The 19,539-nt window shown below is 44.7% G+C and overlaps 1 protein-coding gene across 2 annotated transcripts in view; it reads left to right on the plus strand.

Annotated features, from left to right (window-relative positions):
- The window catches only part of Gabrg3 (gamma-aminobutyric acid type A receptor subunit gamma3), a 490,885-nt gene that overhangs the window by 324,655 nt on the left and 146,691 nt on the right, over positions 1–19,539 (plus strand). For both annotated transcript variants that reach the window (XM_075952432.1, XM_075952433.1), the window contains 2 exons: positions 7,279–7,499; positions 9,162–9,244. In XM_075952432.1, coding sequence (XP_075808547.1) covers positions 7,279–7,499; positions 9,162–9,244 — 304 coding nt within the window. The remainder of the gene's footprint in view (positions 1–7,278; positions 7,500–9,161; positions 9,245–19,539) is intronic.

Raw genomic sequence — 19,539 nt, forward strand, 5'->3', positions numbered from 1 at the left:
TGAAAACGGCCAGAACACAACAGGCCAATCACTGTCACACTTATGAGACCCTCAGAAAGGAAGGGCTGTGTCACTGAGTTTCTTGGGTGCCTGATGGTTCTGCTCTTAAGTGTTATTTCCTCCCTGACTCTTGACTCCGTTGTTGGGAATGTTTTCTTTCTCCATTAAGCTACTTGTTCTCCGTGAAGTGGACAGTGAAGAGTCCTCCTCCTTGGGCATCTGGAGCATTGTTTCCAGTCTGCTGTCTGCCCATGAAAGATAGGCACACGCAGGTAGAGCTAAGTCTCACCTCGTTATCGGTCTCCTGACTTGAGGTTCTGTTTGCAGAAATCCTGAACACTTAGCTTCTTATCAGCCTAACCAGTGCCCAACCAAGTCAGCCAGTTCTTTTTCCATGTGGCACCGAAGGACAAGTGTGTGTTTGCTGCTGTTTCTCCCATTAGCCTTGATTCCCTTTCTTTTTATTGAAAATTATGCACAGTTGACCTGAGGGTCATATATATGTATATATGAATGTGTGTATGTATATGCATATTTTATATAGTATATGTGTACCTCAGGTATGTATATATTCATATACATTTTAGATACCTGAGACCACAGATATTAGTCCCTAATGCAAAATTCTCTAACACTTGCACACAGCCCGAGCAGTCCTTCCATGCACTTTAAATCACCTCTGAGGTACTCATGATACCAGGGCACTGCAGACGCTGCCTAAGTAGCTGGCGTGTTGTATTCAGACAATGACAGGCAGTCCTGTCTATGTTCAGGACGGGTTCCATCATGCTTGGTCACATTTCCAGATGTGGAGCCTCGAGTAAGGAGGATAAACCAGAGTTACCACAGCTGTGTCAGCTCTCAGCAGAGGAGCCACGCTGCACTTGACTCTCTTCTCCTCGAGAGTTTTCAGGATGCCACTGAACCACACGAGTGGTTCCGGTGGCAGATGCGCTATCTTTGCGTTACCGGATCTCTCAGGATCCGAGCAGCTCTCTGAATGATTCTGTCCTGATGGGAGGAGGGCTGCTGTGGCTGTTTGTCCTTCTGTACCCTGTGCTGGCTTTCTCTTTTTCTCTTTCAACAACTACTTTCAGCTCTCTGCTTCTGTTCTGGGAGAATCATTTGCCCATCACAAGCTTCTAAGCACGGTCGTAGCACTCAATACGTGCTGATTGACCCTGTTTCCCACCTTTGCTCAAAGAGCTGTGTGTTCATCAGACGTTCATTCTGCCTCGTCACTGGCCAGATTTGATGTGTCTGACCCACACTTGTCACCAAGCTGCTAGCTTTTAGTCCTGAGTTCATGATTCCTGTGTCAGTCAATTTTTCGTTTCTTTTTCTCTTAAAGGAAATAGATTTTTTTATACCTATATTCTGATCCCAGTTCCCCTCTCCCTGCTTCTCCCATTCCACCCCACCTCCCTTGCCCTCTGGGTACTTGCCATTTCCGTCTCTCCTTAGAGAATGCATAGACATCTAAGGAAGAGTCATGAAATAAGAAAAGCAAACAGACTGGAGTAGGATAAAACAAACAAGCAGAAGACAAGACGCTGAAGAAAAAGCTCAAGGAATGAATATTGATGCAGACACACAGGTTTGCACACATGGGAATCCCATAAAAACTCCGAGCCAGAAGCCATCATCTGCAGTGTTTAAACAAGCAAGGATCATGAGACAAAGACCCTCTTATGATGCTATGATTTCATTTCCTCCTGGCCGTCTGCTGCAGGCCATGGGTGCCTCCCTTTAGAATGGTTTGTTTCCCCAGCAAGACTCCTTTGGAGAAAACTAGATTTTTCCTTTGGGAGCAGCTATCAACTGGAGATACTTTCTGGGCTAGGGATTGGAGGGTGTGTCCACTTCTCCTTTCAGCTCTAGGACCACATCTGGTGCAGACCTGTGCACGCTGTCACAGTCCCTGTGAGTTCATATATACAGCATCCCTGCTGTGGCCTTGATCTCTTGGTGAGCTCCCTCTCCATTGGCCCTTACACTCTTCTTCCTCAGGAGCTCAAAGGAGCTCAAAGGAGATGAGCTCCATGGATCTCAGTATATCAGAAGGCCATTAGGATTCTTTTTATTGCTATGTTCCTTTTGCAGAACAGTAGTATTTGGTTTTCCTCTAGGCCCATGACCTATCTAGTCTCAGGTTCTTGGCCACTCAGCCAGCACTGGGTATGGGTAGGCCAGCTCAAATCAGATATTGGTTGGTTACTACCGTAAGCATTGTGCAGGTCACTGTTGTAGATCAGAGGGTTTTGTAGCCGGACTGATGTTTGACTTTCTTCTTTGGTGACATACAAAGTATCTTTCGTTATCATGAACACTCATCCATAGAGGTAAAGGTGCTATGTAGGCACCAGCTTGAGTTCTCTGTGTTCAATGAGTTGTATAAGTGTTGTCTTCAGCAATAAGACCTTACCAATAGCCATAGCCTGGGTTGTTTGAGGGTTCCCATAGATTCCCTTTGGCCAAGAACTCAATTAGATTTTAACCCATTCATGATACTAAAAGCTTCTTTTGGTGATGAGAAGTGTCCAGTTGGGAATCTGTTTCCCCCACTACTTAGAGATTTCATTTAGATTGCCTTCATTTGTGTATCTATTTTAGGAAGCGTCTACTGTATTAGATTTTCATACGATGCCTCAAGAACCCTTGGTTTATCTGTATCTGCCTGTATCCCCTCTTCACTCCCCTCTTCTTTCCCTCTTTCCCTTTGATCCTCCCATTCCACACTGTCCTCTGTCTATCCATAACTATTCCATTTTCCCACCCTTTCTCCCTCAATCTTCTAACTCTGTACCTAACCTCTGTGGTTATATGGATTGTAGCTTGCTTATCAATGACTTAACAGTTAATATCACATATAAGTGAGTATATATCATATTTGTCTTTCTAGGACTGAGTTACCTCACTCAGGATGAATTTTTTTCTAGCTTCATCCATTCACCTATGAATTTCACGATTTCATTTTTTTTAAAACGTGGAGTAGTCTTCCATTGTAAAAATGCACCATCTTTTCTTTATCCATTCATCCTCTGACAGCCATCCAGGTTGTTCCCAATTACAGGCCATGATGAACCATGATCATGGTTGTGCAAGCATCTCAGTAATGCTTTGAAGCATCCTTTGGCTGAGTGCCCAAGAGTGGTATAGCTGGATCTTGAGTTAGATCAAGTGCCATCTGCTGAAGAATTGCCTCACTGATTTCCATAGTGACTGTACAAGTGGTACATTCCTACCCACAGGGGACAAGTGCTGTTTGTCCCCTGTCTTCAGCAGCATGAGTTAATTTCTGTCATTCGTTTTATTGATCTTGGCCATTCTGACAGATGTAAGATGGACTATCAGAGTAGATTAGATTTGCATTTCCCTGCTGACTAAGGATGTTGAATGTTTCTTTAAGTGCTTCTCGGCCTTTTGAGTTTCCTCTTTTGGGAATTCTGTTTAGATTTGTACACCACTTTTGAATGGAGTTATTTGTTTTCTTGATGTTTGAGGGTTTTTTTTGAGTTCTTAATATATTTTGGATAATAATGATATCTATCTATCTATATGTAAATAGATAGATAGATATAGATATCAGGCATATAGTAAACAAAATCTTTTCCCATTCTGTAGCTTGCTGCTTTGTCCAAATGATGGTGTCTTTTGCCATGCAGATTTTCCATTTCATGAGGTCCCACTTATTTGATGATTTTTGTTTTCGTTTTTCAAGACAGGGTTTCGCTGTATAGCCGTAACTGTCTTAGAAATTTTGTTTGTTTTTGTAGACGAGGATGGTCAGAGATCCATCTGCCTTTGCCTCCTAATGCTGGGATTAAAGGCGTGTGCTACCACACCAGGTGAGGTCACATTTAATCATTTTGTTCTTAGTGCCTGTGCTATGGGTATTGTGTTCAGAAATTCTTTTCCTGTGCCAATGTGCTCAAGACTGTTCCCCCACTTCTTCCTCTATCAGATTCAGTGGATCTGGCTTTATTCTGAGGTCTCCGATCCATTTAGACTCATGTTTTGTGCTGGCTCATAAGTATGGAGCTGTTAGGATGCTTCTACATGCGGTCATTCAGTTCGTCAGTCTAGTTCTTGAACCCTGGTTTTGTATAAGTCATAAAATAAGAATGTAGTAATAGGGGCGGCGGCTGGGCTGCGTCCCCAATACCCCAGCCGCCCGGCTCCGGCTCAGCTAGCTTATGCCCCGAAATAATTACACAGACACTGTATTCTTTTAAACACTGCTCTGGCCCATTTCTAATCATCTGTGTAGCGCCCCTAGGTGCGCTTACCGGGAAGATTCTAGTCTAAGTCCATCCTGGGTCGGAGCTGGGGCATGGTGTGCGTCTTCCCTGGAGCAGGTAGCATGGCGTCTCTCCTGCGTCTGCTCCCGAGAGAAGAGCTGTGGAGTCTGACCTCACTTCCTCTTCCTCCCAGCCTTCCCTTCTGTTTACTCCACCCACCTAAGGGTGGGCCTATCAAATGGGCCTAGCAGTTTCTTTATTGCTTAAACAATGAAATCAACAGATTGATATATGACACTCCCACATCATAAGAAAATATATGACCAGGAATAATGTACACACACACATGCATGCGCGTGTGCACACACACACACACACACACACACACACACACACAGGCGCACACACACACAGACACAGACAAACACACACTTATTTACTCCCTTCACTCCCATACTGTGCCTGGTGTGTTTCTCAATTAAGGATGTGCCTGTTAGACACGTACATTTTGGAGGCAGCCACCACTGATCCATAGTGGAAGATATATAGGAAACACAGATACTTTTTAGGAGGACATCTGTTTGCTGAGACAGCACAAAGCCCCTGATAGGTTGTGAGTTGACACTGAATTGAGTCTTCTGGGGAAGTTTCCTTATCAGCTTTTCTCATAGCTGCTCAAAGGGTCACATGAAACTCAACTTCTTTGCTCTCAACTCCCCCTTCCCTGAGGGTGAAGACCTGGACACGGCTCTGTCCTCTTCTCTGTTTTTGGATAGTCATACCACAAACTGCATTATACACGAAATACAGACGTTTGCTTGGATCACATTTCTGGATGCTGGATGCCCAAGGGCATGGTGTCTATTATTGTTGAGTCTTGATGGTGCAGAGGAGGCAGGTACCGCAGGGTGAGGCAAAGCCTGTGACCTTCAGTCTCTTTTCTATTATTTACCACTTTCTGGACTCTACCAAGATATATATATATATATATATATATATATAATTACGTTTTGTTCACTTTATATCTCTCCACTTCCCCCTCTCCCTTGTTCTCCTTTCCTCCCCCCCAACTTTCTTTTTTTAAAATATTTATTTATTTATTATGTATACAATATTCTGTCTGTGTGTATGTCTGCAGGCCAGAAGGGGGCACCACACCTCATTACAGATGGTTGTGAGCCACCATGCGGTTGCTAAGAAATGAACTCAGGACCTTTGGAAGAGCAGGCAATGCTCTTAACCACTGAACCATCTCTCCAGCCTTCCCAACTTTCTTTAACTGTGAATGTGGGCCCCCATGGGACATGGTGCACCCGTGGAGGTCACAACACAATTCAGGGTTCACTCTCTCCTTTTGTCAGGAGTTCCTCGGAATCAATCTTAAATGGTTAGGCTCATACAGCATGAGCTTTTCCTGCTGAGCGGTTCACAGGTCCATCTTCCTTTCTTGAAAAGCCATGAGCACCATGATAGGGACCTTCCCTTCAAGACCTCGTCTAATCCTGCTTACACTCCAGACTCTCAAATGGAAAAGTTCAAGCGTGTGAACTCTCAGTGAATGCATACAAGCATGCTTTTGGTTTTCTCTGAACAAAATGCAAACTCGCATGCGTGGGGAGGTGTGTGCGTGGTATTATCACCCTCAATCACGCTATTATTTTAACTTAAGTTTTGTCTCATTTGTCTAAAAGACAAGCCCCCTGATGACTGTGACCTTTTCTGCTCTCAAGTGCTGCTTCTCCGAGGGCTACGGAGCTTCGTACGGTCAACGCAACATAGCAGTGTTAAGGGAAACATTAGCCGACAGAACACCAGCTGAATCTAGAGGCCTTCTTTTCCTGGCAGCTCAATTGGAAAGAGAATTACCCAGTTCACCAAGAGCTACTGAGTCAATGCTCTGTGAAAGCACTAAGATTATAATATCTAATGCCTAGTGGAAACTATGAAAAGCCGAGCTTTGGAGATCAGCCCCGGAAGCCACCTTTCCCCAGACCTGTGGTGGCTCTTCACAGTGTGGGTAGAAAATCTCCTCAGAGACAGACGAGGTGGTGGCATTCCTTGCGTGTTGTGGTGGTGCTCTGAGCCCTGTACCAGTCCTCTGATCCTGTGAACCCTGGAACAACAGCTGTCTATGCTGGGTCTTTGCCTGTGGGACCCTAACCACCACTCTCGCCACCTCCCCACCCCCAGCAGTCTGTTAGCATCAAGACTGCCTTCAGTAGCTTTCCACTGCAGTTCTGTGCTGTTTATCTCCTGTGCTTCTTCCTTCTCCTCCTTCTTCTCCTGCTCCTCCTGCTTCTCTTCTTCCTCCTCCTCTTCCTGCACCTCTTTCTCCTGCTTCCCTTCCTCCTCCTCCTCCTTCTTTTCTTCTCAAGGCTGTGTTGTCTGGGAAGACTGTTGAATAATGGTGTGTTGTTTCATGAGCTAATATAAGTTACAGTCTCTCAGTGCTCAGCCTCCACCTTTCCAGTTCATCATCTCATTTACTCTTTCGCACATTTAGGAAGGGGACATTATTTTCCTCACTCTATAGAACATTGGCTCTGAGTTATCAAACAAGGCGTCGAAGTTTGGTTGGTTTAGGTTCTGCACCGTAGCCTGAAGTGTGTACTGCTCCCTCCTCCCTCCCCATCAGATCGTTTGTTCTGATGTTCTCAAATTCTATCATATTGCTTGCTGATAATGCCAACTAGGTGTTTGCTGGATGTAAATGCATTCAGCCAGACAGTTCATCTGCTACTCGTGAAGGGGGGAATTGGGGGAGGGGGAAGTGAAAACGTGGAGGAAAATTAAACTTTTGACAAAGACAGCAAAGCATATTGAAATTCAGTCTCCTTAAATCTCAGAAGCCCTGTGAAAGGGTTGCCTCCTTACAAGAAGGAGAGGACTCAGGAGCAGGACAAAGGGACCAGTTCACCTACCCTGTCATATGTCATAGGTTTCAGGTTCCTAGGCACCTTCCTGTCTCCTTTCTCAGGCTCAAAGGCTTTGCTGATTGACCGCAGATTAAGAGGAAAATATCTTTTCTCTGTTTCAGGAATACCAAATTGATATCTTTTTTGCTCAGACCTGGACAGACAGCCGCCTTCGATTCAACAGCACCATGAAAATCCTCACTCTGAACAGCAACATGGTTGGCCTGATATGGATCCCAGACACCATCTTCCGAAACTCCAAGACCGCGGAGGCTCATTGGATCACCACACCCAACCAGCTCCTCAGAATCTGGAATGATGGGAAAATCCTATACACGTTACGGTAAGATGTTATCTAGCTCTGTTTTGAGTTTTTAAAACTGGCTTTAATGATGGAATCTAAGGTAGTATACCTTGCTGCGATACCTAGGAAACACAAATGAAAGAGAATACATCCACTCAAGTCCAGACTTGTGAAAAGCAGGAGACCCTTCTGTCTCCAATGTTTGTCTTCTTGGAGCTCAGCAATGCATTGTGTTCTCATGGAACACAGAGGACTATAGCAAGACCCCAGATGGGGGGCTCGCTGATGATCAGATGGTCTCTCCAGGGTGCTGGTCCCCACTCATCTTTGAGTGCCTATATGGACTTCTTGGGACCTTAGCGTCCAAAGACAGCACTTCCTTTATCTAGACAAACACATTAATTCTTCTGCAAGGTAGGTCACAGGTGCTAAGGAATAAGGGACCTTAATGAGGTCTCTTCCTAGAACCCAAAAACCCAAGTGAAAAGTTTGCTTCTTTAAAAGAAGAGGGAAAGGATTAAGGAGTAGGTTCAAAGGTGACCGGTTCACCTACCATATTCCAGGTTTAAGGTCCTAGGCACACACCTATCTCTTTCCCGGGCTACAAGGCATCTCAGATTGATGATAAATTAAAGCACCTTCCTGTGAAATACACTGCCTTCCCCCAGGCTCCCTTAAGCGTCTTTTCCTCATAGCTCCTCATGTTCTCCTTCATTCTGTATTTATTATAGAGATTTTAATTATGAGTGATCCTGGCACGGAGGAGAAATTGTGATCCCTACCACTAAGGTTTCCACAGCACCAGGAGACACATACTGACATCAAAATATGAAGGCAATATCAAAGTCCAAGGGAAGGAAGTTTCCAGACAGGGACCCACAGAAAGAACAACAAAGAGCCACAGCAGGGAAGTTTGGTGATGATACGGGCGAAGGAAGGCAGACATTATTCCAGGCTTCTCATCAATCATGCAGGGCTATGAAGGGGACTCAGAAGAGAAGCTCATCCTGAGCGAAACAGTACTGAGCCTGGCTGGTCCTCGATCTGTGATAGGCATATTGACACACGGAGAGCATGAAATATACTCACATAGTACAGCTGCCGTCTGCCTGGGCCAGTAGAGGGAGGTGTCTAAAGAAGAAATGCCGTGGAAGCCGAAGGATTTGGCCTAATGTCTGTGTGGACCAACATACCAGCTTCAAGTGGAAGGATTTCATTCAAAGGAATTGAAACAGTGGCTTAGGAAACAGCAGCCATTTTTTCCCCCACTGGCTTGGCTTGTATTTCTAGGTAACACCGGAGTTTTGCTAGAATTTGCTCTGCTACTGATAGTTCAAAGCAAAACAGAGCTGGGTAATGGTGGCGCAGGTCTTTAATCCCAGCACTCGGGAGGCAGAGGCAGGCGGATCTCTGTGAGTTCGAGGCCAGCCTGGACTACAAGAGCTAGTTCCAGGACAGGCTCCAAAGCTACAGAATAAAACCAATCAATCAATCAATCAATAAAAGCAAAACAGAGTAGCTCAGTAAGAAAGCAATCAAAAGGGCCCCCCGCTAAGGAAACCAAGAGTGAGGGAGACCCTGTGTCCTGACATTGCCCCCTCACCTCCTCCTGGGGTGCACACTCACGGTGGGATGCCTAACCCCATTGGAGGCCTTGGCTGTGTTGCTGCTGATCGCAAAGGATGCTGGTCTCTTTCGCAGGCTCACCATCAATGCAGAATGCCAGCTGCAGCTGCACAACTTCCCCATGGATGCGCACGCCTGCCCCCTGACCTTCTCTAGCTGTGAGTATGCAGGGGGTTTGCCCCTGAGTGGGCAGCTCTGGGGCTGGGACTGGCTGCTCTGGGGCTGGTTTCCGGCCGTCAGCCGCATTGTTGGTGACTGTGTTATTTATTACTCAACCAGAGAAAACCAGTAACCGTTGTGTCTTTGGCCACCAGGATGGTTTGGCTCTAGACTCCATGGCACAGAACCTTGTAAAACAGGTAGCTTTGTTTAAGGAGGGAGTGACGCTGTTCCTGGCATCATGATTGAAGGATTCAGAGGTTAAGGATGCATAATGAGCTATGTCTATTTTTTGCAATCTTTTGTTGCATTTCTTAGGTTTAATATCGTAAAGATTTGCCTATTAATGAAGAAGGTCAGAGCCTCCCTTTGAATGTACTTGTGTATCTCCTGGACCAGATGGCGATTGGCTTGGATGATTCCTAACACTGAGTGCCTGCGCACACCCACAAGGAAATGTCAAATATCTTATAGAGCTTTTAAGGAAAAGGCAATATGGAAATACACCTATTGGATTTATGGTGGTTTGTTTTAAATGTATTCATCACATGTACTTACATATGTATGCAAGACTCGACAGACATTTAAATAACTGTATTGGCTTTCTTTAAAACTGAATATCAAACATGCCTGGGAAGTCGGAGGGAGTCCCAGGCACTCAGACTGAGGGAGGCATCCAGGGACAGACGCACAGGAGAATTGGTTTTACATTCAGAAAAATCCAAGATGCAACCCAGAATTGCACTGACCTCCTAGACTTGGTAAAAAGTGATCTCATGTAAAGAACAGTTCTTAAGTAGCTAAATCTAAACTCAAGGTGTTTGTCGATGGCACGCGTGGCTGGTGGCCCGCTCTTGAGTGTGCCTCGCTCTGGGGTGGTGAAGTTACACGCAGATCCCTTCGGGCAGTTGCTGTCTTTATGTGGAAGTCAGAGACTGGCAGACTCTGCAGCAGTCTTGTGAGCTGTTTGGGTACCCGTGGACGCACGGTGTGGTTCCGAGTGATCCATGCAGGCCATATCTATCGCTGCCCGGCTGCTCCTGCTGCTCTTTCCAATATGTCGACTCATCTATCGAGTTTATAATTTAAGTGGTTATTCTATACTAATAGGCTTTCCATTTGCTCCTTTTTCCTAACCTCCTGCTCAAATTTGGATTTCTTTACCAAATTTTCAGTGACTTCTCTTTTGAAAATTTTTCAAAAAGTAGTCAGTCGTCTCTGTGGGGCCACCTTTGCAAACTAGTTGCTGAGACATTTGTTTATTTGAATGAATGTTCCCTAAGACCCCTTCTCAGACTTTTCTATGTGAATTGATCGAGGCCTTGTGCTTTCTAAGCTTGCGTAGACCAGAACTCAATTTGCACCTGTGTTCACCTCCTTGCAAGTCATTCCTGTCCCCATCTTATGGTAATTGTTGATCTGGTTTGGGTCACTGCATGTTAGGGGCCTGGTTTAAAATTTCATAGCTAGCATCTGGTCTCTGTCCCCCAGCAGGATGGAGCTGAATCATGCACACTGGCACGTTATTTAATGCTTTCTTTTTCTAGATTTTAAAGTTTAAGCCGGAGAAGCTGGCCCATGCATATGGTGTGAACTGAAGTCTATACACTCTTGCAATTTTAGGCTCCAGAACATCAGTTCATAAGTTAGAAGAGCACTTTGACTCTTGCGTTCCTTCATGGGCAAGGGTGGGTAGGAGCCTCCTTTTAGAGAGTTCTTCAAGAGGCCTCCAGCTGAGGGCTTTTTGCCCCTGGAATCTTACCTTCTGTCAGGGCCTGGCCTTGGGCCTTGCCTCGATGGATTCCTCGGGCTCGCTGAGGAAGCCAGCAGAGATGGCAGGGTTTCAAGTGCTCCATCTCAGGCATCGCCTTACAGTCCTGTGTCTTCCTGTCTGTTTCCTTTAGACCCTCATGCTTGCCAAACTTACTTAACCATTCTTCCGTTGCTTCTAAGTCTTTCACTCCAGACCAGGATTATCCTGGCGTGACGTTTGCTCTGTTTCTAGAGAGAAAATGCTTTTAGAGGTAAAATAATTTTATCGTGTGAGAAAAGATATATCCCTGCTGGAACTAGTTAGTGATTAGGATAAAATAGCAGGAAGCAGTCTGTTATAATTTGTGAGACCAGACATAATTAATTCTGTGTCTGATATAGAACAGTTGTGGAAGATGCTCACAGTGAATGTGCAAAAAAATGAGTAACTGAGATATATATAGTGGTAAAAAGAGAAGATTTAAAAACGATTCTTTAAAGTATGTTCTCTGTGTGTTTCTGATGCATGTGTAGCTGCAAATCCATTGTGGCAGCCAGAGGGCGCTATAGCCCCCTGGAGCTGGAGTTACAGGTGGCTGTGAGCCGTTTTGGGTGGGTTGTGGGAGGTGACCTTGGGTCTTCTGCTGCTGAGCTGTAACCACGGTTCCTATGAGGTTCTGTCTTGAGGTTCTTTGTAGAAAAACAATTAAGCTAAAAGACAAAGCGTGTGTAAATGGCTACTTGTATTCCTTCTTTACAGTTACTTTGAATATAGTCTGTTTCCTTATTGGTTTTCTCTCAGGGAAATGTAAGTTTTATGAAAAATCTTCCTCTCTGCTCTGATGATGGATCAGAATATATTACCGTGAAGGTGGTTTCCTTTGTGGTTTTAATTTCCAGAAGCTGCATGGCCTGTGGAATGCTGCCGGAGCTGGTGTGCTGCACCTACAAAGGGCGAGCCCTTCTCAGCTGACAGGGCAGATGCGTCCAGATGGACGCTTTGTTAAGCTGAACTCACCCTAAATGGCAGGTGTAGCGACTGCCGCTACCTACCGAGTGCCATCACTGAGAAGCAAAGTGTTCTTCAGTGCCGGTTTTGCGCACTGTGATTACAGGGCTGCTTGTTTGCTTTGGATGCTGCTCTTGCTCAGAGTCACCAGAGAGAGCCATGGGAATGCAACAGCCTGGGGAAGACCCGTGTATTGTGAAAGGTGTTTTAAAATTGTGTGTTCCACTATCCTACGGTATGAAAAATTTGTCTAAACCATCCTAAGAAATTGTGTGTGTGCATGTGTGTTTGTGGTGTGTGTGATGAGTGTAGAAGAAACAGCAAGTGTGTGGAGTCACTTCTCTCTTCCCTTCATATGAGTTCCTTTCTTCACTGATTTGTCTCATTAATCCTTTGTGGGTTTCTATCATAATTTAACAATGAAACAAATATTACAGTCATTTAAGCAAAGGTGATACGCAGAGGGAGCATAAGTCATTAAAGCAGCTATAAACCATCGGCAGTTAGTAAATGTAAGTAGAGATCAGGAAGTGCCAACGCTACAGATGATAGAAGAAAGGCTGACATCCAGAGCAGCGGCAAGAATGCCGAAGACACCCGACATTCTGAAGATGGGGATACAAGATGGCAGAAATGGAAAAGAATTTGGAGGTTTCTTTCAAAACTAAAACCATACTAGAAGGACTAGTATTGCATAATCAGAGATTAGACCCTGAGAAGCAAAGTATATAATTGTGTAATCATGAAGATCTATCTAAGGGTATTCACAAAGACCTATGTATAGAGATTCATGATGACCTACCTATGGAGATTCATGAAGACCTACTTATGGATATTCATGAAGACTTACCTATGGATATTTATGAAGATCTATCTAAGGATATTCATGATGACCTACCTATGGATATTCATGAAGACCTACCTATGGATATTCATGAAGACCTACCTATAACTATTCATGAAGATCTACTTATGGATATTCATGGAGACTTACCTATGGATATTCATAAAGACCTACCTATGGATATTCATGAGATCTATCTAAGGAGATTCATGATGATCTATCTACCTATGGATATTCATGAAGACTTACCTATAGATATTCATGAAGACCTACCTATGGATATTCATGAAGCCTACCTGTGGAGATTCATGAAGACCTACTATGGATATTCAGAACATTATTGCTTTTCTTTCTAGAGACAGATTCTTTGGGTATGCCAAGTCTTCCTTGAACTCCAGTCTTCCTCAGTTTCTCAGCCCTGGGGCTACAGACATACAGCATCTCATTTTGCCCAGCTGTAATACCAACCCATAATGGAAAACATTTTCATGCCTGTCAGTGCACAGGCTGCTGGGAGAGTTGATCTTAGATCCTTACACTGGACAACTCAGCAACCAAAATAAGCCAACTACTGGTTTGTACAACAAGTTGGTTGGGCTACCCCAGGATTTATGTTAAATGAAAATAATCCCCAATGCCACTCATGTGTGGTGACTGGGATGTACAAGCCAGAGTAGAATAGTTGATTGAATCTAAAGAAATGCAGGCTAAATAAATAGGAAGGCGTCCTGTTATTGAACAGACATCGTTAATTTTATTAAGATAATACTCTGCAAAGATTGAAAGTTAGTGTTAAAATCTTCAAAAAAATTGCAAAAACTCCAGAATGACCCAAATATTCTTTTTTTGAAGAACAAATTATATGCCTTATGCATGTGGTTTCAAACTTACTAACTGGCTACCATAACCAAGACAGAAAGATAGACATGTATAATCTTGGAATGAAACTGAAGTCCTGAAATTTAGAAAGTACGTTTTTACCAAAACTGTTTGATAAAAGTACCGCAATAATTCAGTGTGGAAGGGTGGCCTTTCCACCAACACCATTAAGATGCGGGGCTATGTATATGCCAAAGGAGGAAGCTGTACTCCGAAGCCAAGCCATGAAGCCTTTGGAGGATAGCGAGTGTGGGTCTTTGTGACTGTGGGTTAGCTGACAGTGGCTCAGCTCTGGAGCCAGAAGTATGAACAACAAAGGAAAAGAATAGACAAAGCAGATGCGGCTGAATTGAAAACTGTCACACCTCCAAGGACACCATCAAGATAGTAAAAGGCCAGCATCCAGAAAAAAAAAAAAAGATAGCTATATGTCTCAAACATCTGAAATCTCATTCAGTGGGGGAAATTGTATGCCTGGGAGAAATGGCATCTGGTTAGTGATCCCAGGTGCACTGCTCTGGGCAGTTATGAGAAATTTCTCTAAAGGTAGGAAATAAGTTAACCTGTTGTTGGCCAGTAATTAATCCCCCTATAACAGTTAATCGCACATTTATCAAAATTGTCTGACTGTTTGTCATATGTATTTTGTTTTCCTCTTAAGTGTGCTTCAAGAAGGAGACACCTATGCTCTAAAGTAGCAAATGTCCATCAGCATTCCACATTAGCCTCCAGGAGACATCAGGGAGTGGTGGGGACCCTACCCGGTTTCGTATTACAAGTGTGAGGTGGTTATTCTTCAGTGGTATCATATTCCAGCAAACACAGTATGATGCTGTGAGGTTGTGTTTCCTCAGAATGTCAGGTGCTATAGCCATAGAGAGTCACTAACGTGGATTCCTAAATCTGAACTGAACAGAGATAAGGTCAATAGACATGCTAACATTCGTGGGGAAAGCTCAAAGGGCGTGGAGCCTACACGAAGAGCTCCAGGCATCCAAGGATGCTGAGAGTGGGAGAAACAGTCTGCTGCAGGGAAGAGCACACCAACTGGTTATCTAATACTGGAAACATACAGGTAGCGTTATACAGACTAAGTATTTACATATAGAAAAAACTATATATATATATGTATGTATGTATGTATGTATATACACATACATATAAATGTTTATATGCACACATATATGCCCAAATATGTACTCAATAACAATTAAATAAAAGAGAGATCAGGAATTTGAAAGGGGTCAAGGATGGATATAGGGAGGGTTTGGATGTAGGAAAGGGAACAGGGAAATGATGTAGTTACATTATAATTTCAAAAAGATTGAAGAAAATTAAGATTAAAACTATTTTGTTAGATCAATTTAATTTTTACCAGAATACGGTATCCTGAGGTTTTTTTTTTTTTTTTTTTAGAAATGCTTACATTATTTTTTAAAACTGGCAGTACGTTTAGGAATATTCAGTGCATAACTGCAACATTTCAAGCTTGGGAACGGGGTTCCTTCCTCCACTTGCTCTGCTGGCCAGACGCTCTCTGTTCACTCACTGAGAGGTGTCATGGCTCCTAACTTCTAATTTATCATGCTCAGATTCATGTCTCTTATTCCTTCACAGTGCCTCTTGGCCAGTGCTACCCTTTAAAGATACACTGCCTGCCATAGTTAGAGACGAATTAAATCAGGTTTTTTTTTTTTTTTTTTCGAGATAGGGTTTCTCCGTAGCATTTTGTTCCTGTCCTGGAACTAGCTCTTGTAGACCAGGCTGGCCTCGAACTCACAGAGATCCGCCTGCCTCTGCCTCCCGAGTGCTGGGATTAAAGGCATGCGCCACCACCGCCCGGCAATCAGTTTTAACACTACGTTTTACTCAATCCATCTTCCTAAAACATTATCATTTTGATATGGAATTAACGTGAAAACCCTGGTGGGTTTTCATATCCTAGGACAAGCTATGTTATTATGAAATCTCAGGAATCAGATCCTGTGTCACTGGCCCACACCTGCTCCCTGCAGGAATTGTCCAGAGATAAGAGTCACCTCTACAGACTGCCCTTAAATCAGGCAGCCTGTGTAGTAATAAGGGCAGCCGGGCTGCGTCCCCAACATCCCGGCTGCCTGGCTAGCTTATGCCTGAAATAACAACACACAAACTGTATTCATTTAATCACTGCTTGGCCCATTTCTATCTAGCCTCTTCTAGGCTAATTCTCACATATTAATTTAGCCCGTTTCTAATCATCTGTGTAGCGCCCCTAGGTGCGCTTACTGGGAAGATTCTAGCCTATGTCCATCCTGGGTCGGAGCTTCATCGTGTGCGTCTGCCTGGGAGCTGGGAGCATGGTGTCTCTCTGAGGCGTCTGCTCCTGAGAGGAGAGCTGTGGAGTCTCTGCTCACTTCCTCTTCCTCCCAGCGTTCTGTTCTGTTTACTCCTCCCACCTATCTTCTAACCAATGAGGGCCAAGCAGTTTCTTTTTATTTAACCAATGACCTTCCTCCATCAAGCCTGGGCATGAGCCAGCTCATCATCACACAATGCTGGCATCTCTTCATGCCAACTAGCGATATTTCAGTTCCTCTGTAGCCTATGCCTGGCTCAGGCTGCCCTGTGGTGAGTGTCCTGGCTGAGCCTGAAGCAGCTATCACCAAACAAGGCATGTAGTTCCAAACCTGATTATTTTCACATCAGTTCCTAGTTCGAACTTCACAGTACTCCTCACTGATTTTTTGTCATCCTCAGAGTCTTGTGATCCCTTTGTGAAATTGATCTTGACTAACTGCTCATAACCCCACATGCATGTACATGCATGTGTTTAATAGAAGCCTCAAACACCTGCAGAAAACCTGGTGATTTAGCTCACTAAACCCCTTTATCCTCTTTCTCTCTTGGATGCAGGCTAATGAAGTGAAGATAGTATATTCCAGGCAGAACTACATTACGGTGCTCTTGTATCATGGAAATTGAGGTATTTTACTAATTGTGATAGACGCTAAATGAAGATGCCCCCTTAGTTTCCACAGAGAATTGTTTGAAGTCCCTCCCCACAGGACATAAATCCCTGTGACCCTCAAACTTTCCATGTAAATGACACAAGAGGGGCACATCAGCAGGAGTCAGCACGACTCTAGATTATCTGTCTTTACTAAAGGCCTTGGTGCTGTGACAGAATTGCTGAGAAAACAAGCAACACAAAGAAGGCAGGCTTTATTTTGGCTGTGCTTGAGAATGCTGTCTATAATGGAAGGGAAGTCACGGCGGCCGAGCATGCAAGGAGGCGTGGTCACATTGCATCTGCAGACAGTGCAGAGAGATGAGTGTTGATACCCATGTTTCTCACAACCCAGGACCCAGCCTAGTGATGGGCGTGGTCTCAATGCACTGCAGACACAGTGCAGAGAGATGGGTGCTGGTGCCCACGTGTCTCTGCAACCCAGGACACAGCCTAGTGAATGCTGCTGTGCACATTCAGGGTGGGTCTTCCTCCCTTAGTTAGCACTTTCTGAAAATACAGCCACCCCCAGAGGCTTATCTTCTAGCTGATTCTAAATCTTGTGGAGTTCACCATCAGAGTTAGCCAGCCCAAGCCTACCCTTTGCCAGTTTGACACCCAAACATCACTTTTAAACTGCAACCTTCCACCTCTGATCCTTGTAGGCTCATGGCTGTCTTATAATGCAAAATGCATTCAAGCCTATCTCAGCCTCCATAGTCTTTAATAGTTTTGGCAATGTCTGAGAGTCCAAAGTCTCTTCTGAGACTCACAGGAATGTAGCCTTGAGCTCTGATAAAAATAAAAAGCCGCATACTTCCAATACACAGTGGCACAGAGTAAACATTGCCAGACCCAACGGGAAGAACGGGACATAGTAAGGGAAGACCAGATAAAAGGAAGATTATAATACAAGAGGAAAAACACCAAACCCTACAGCTGCATGCCTGGCATTTGGGGTGCCAACAGGCTTGGGTAGTCCTACCCTTCCTTTTTTAAAGTACTTGTAAACCTCTCAACTTAATAGACTCATGCAATGTCATGACAGGACCTCCTCACAGGAATTAGATCGTGCCGCATGCTACCAGGCCTTAGAAGTTTTCTAGGAGCTTGGGAGAAGCCTTCCCATGGCCCTGGAACTCTTCCATCATTCATGCTCGTGAACCTGCTGCTGCTGTGTGGATGATGTTGCCTTATTCACATTTCTGCATGGCTCTGAGAGGGATGTCGGCGTGGGGGATGCTGCTCAAGGCATCTCCGAGGGTTTATGGTCCAAACTAAGTGCTTAGTACCCAGTGAGGTGGGCCGTCAAACTGGCTGTGGTTCCCAGCGTGGGGGGGCCTCCCTCCCACACTTTCTGACCTGGGAACATGTGTTCTTCAAGCAAATCATCAAAAAGTTTGTGATAGCCCATGCCAGCAGAGACCCTGTGTCCTGGGAAGTGAATGTTCTAGTGTGAAGGAGGGTATGTGTTCCTTCCACGAGGCAGACAGTCTTCCAAGCAGGGTGTTCACCAGCATCAGAGCCGGGCAGACAAGTGGACTCTGAACTCCCAGTCCCAGGGAAGCCAACCACATTATCGAGTTCATTTGAATTGGGCAGCTGAGCAAATATCCGAGTACATTTCCGAGATGTGGCAGAGTCCCCTGGTCCTGTGCATCAAGGCCAAGATGCTGCCTGGGTTTTCTGTCAAGAGCCACACTCGCCCATCGTGAGTTGTGGGAGATGGAGTCTCAGTCATTACTCCGTCTACCGCACTCAGAAGTGATCATCTGGCCATTCCTGACTTCTTTCTGCCCCTGACATACCATCTTTGAAGATGTGCATGCCTATCTGATATTGCATTCCAGCTTCAGTGGGCAGACATGCACAAACCCTTATGTCATGTCTGAGAGGAAGCCCGGTGCCTGCCGTTGCCCTGAGCCTCGCACATGAGCCTTGTCGGGTAAAATGGCAACTCCAGCCATCATAAATGACTTAGTGAAGGTTCATTGCTTTCTCTACCCTACACAATATTCCTGTGTTGTCTGCCACAGCTGGGCAGTCCCTTGGTGGACCCCCAACCACAGTATAGAAACCTCCAGTGTCAGCCACACTCACTTCTGTGTGTGGCACTGGTGGCTACATTGTTGTCTGATGTAGAAGCCTGTAAGGACTATCTCTCACTTAAGTGAGATACTCCATCAGAATGTAACTTGCTATCTTCGGCCACTGGGGATGGGCCTTAAAGGGGTTTTGACAGGTGACAAAAGTTGTGTGCTCAAATTAGGGATGCTAATACGCCACTCCCTCCTCTTAGGCAGTGTTGCCCCCTCTCGTGGAGTATGATTAAGGAAGAAAGTGTTGCCTGTGACATCAACGATGGATACAGGACTGTTGCTGACTTTCAGCTCTCCATAGAGCTGATGACCGGAAGGAAACTCTGGGTTGTGGCATCACTAAGGCGCTTGGCCCATCAAAGTCCAATGTTGCAGAATGAACCAAGTCAGAAAACAAAGTCACGTTTCTTATATTCCTTAGAGCAGATGTGAAAGTTTATTTAAAAAGTCACCAGACCTTCAGCAGGCAACAGCAGCCGCAATGCTCACCTCGAGTCTCCTGGGTGATAGATAGTACTGAGCTACTGTCTGCTTTTCATGCAGCCAAATCCAAGCAATGCTGAGAAACCCTGGGGCATGCAGGAAAGAAACCAGGGCAAAAAAAAAAAAAAAAAGCTGCTTGTCAATCCTACAGTTTTCAGAACCCTCACGGTCGTTTTTACTTGGTATTTGCCTTTGGAAAACTTTGAAAATAGACTCGGCGGAGCAAGGCTTCCTGTTTA

The sequence above is a fragment of the Microtus pennsylvanicus genome, chromosome 18 (assembly GCF_037038515.1).
Source record: "Microtus pennsylvanicus isolate mMicPen1 chromosome 18, mMicPen1.hap1, whole genome shotgun sequence".
NCBI lineage: Eukaryota > Metazoa > Chordata > Mammalia > Rodentia > Cricetidae > Microtus > Microtus pennsylvanicus.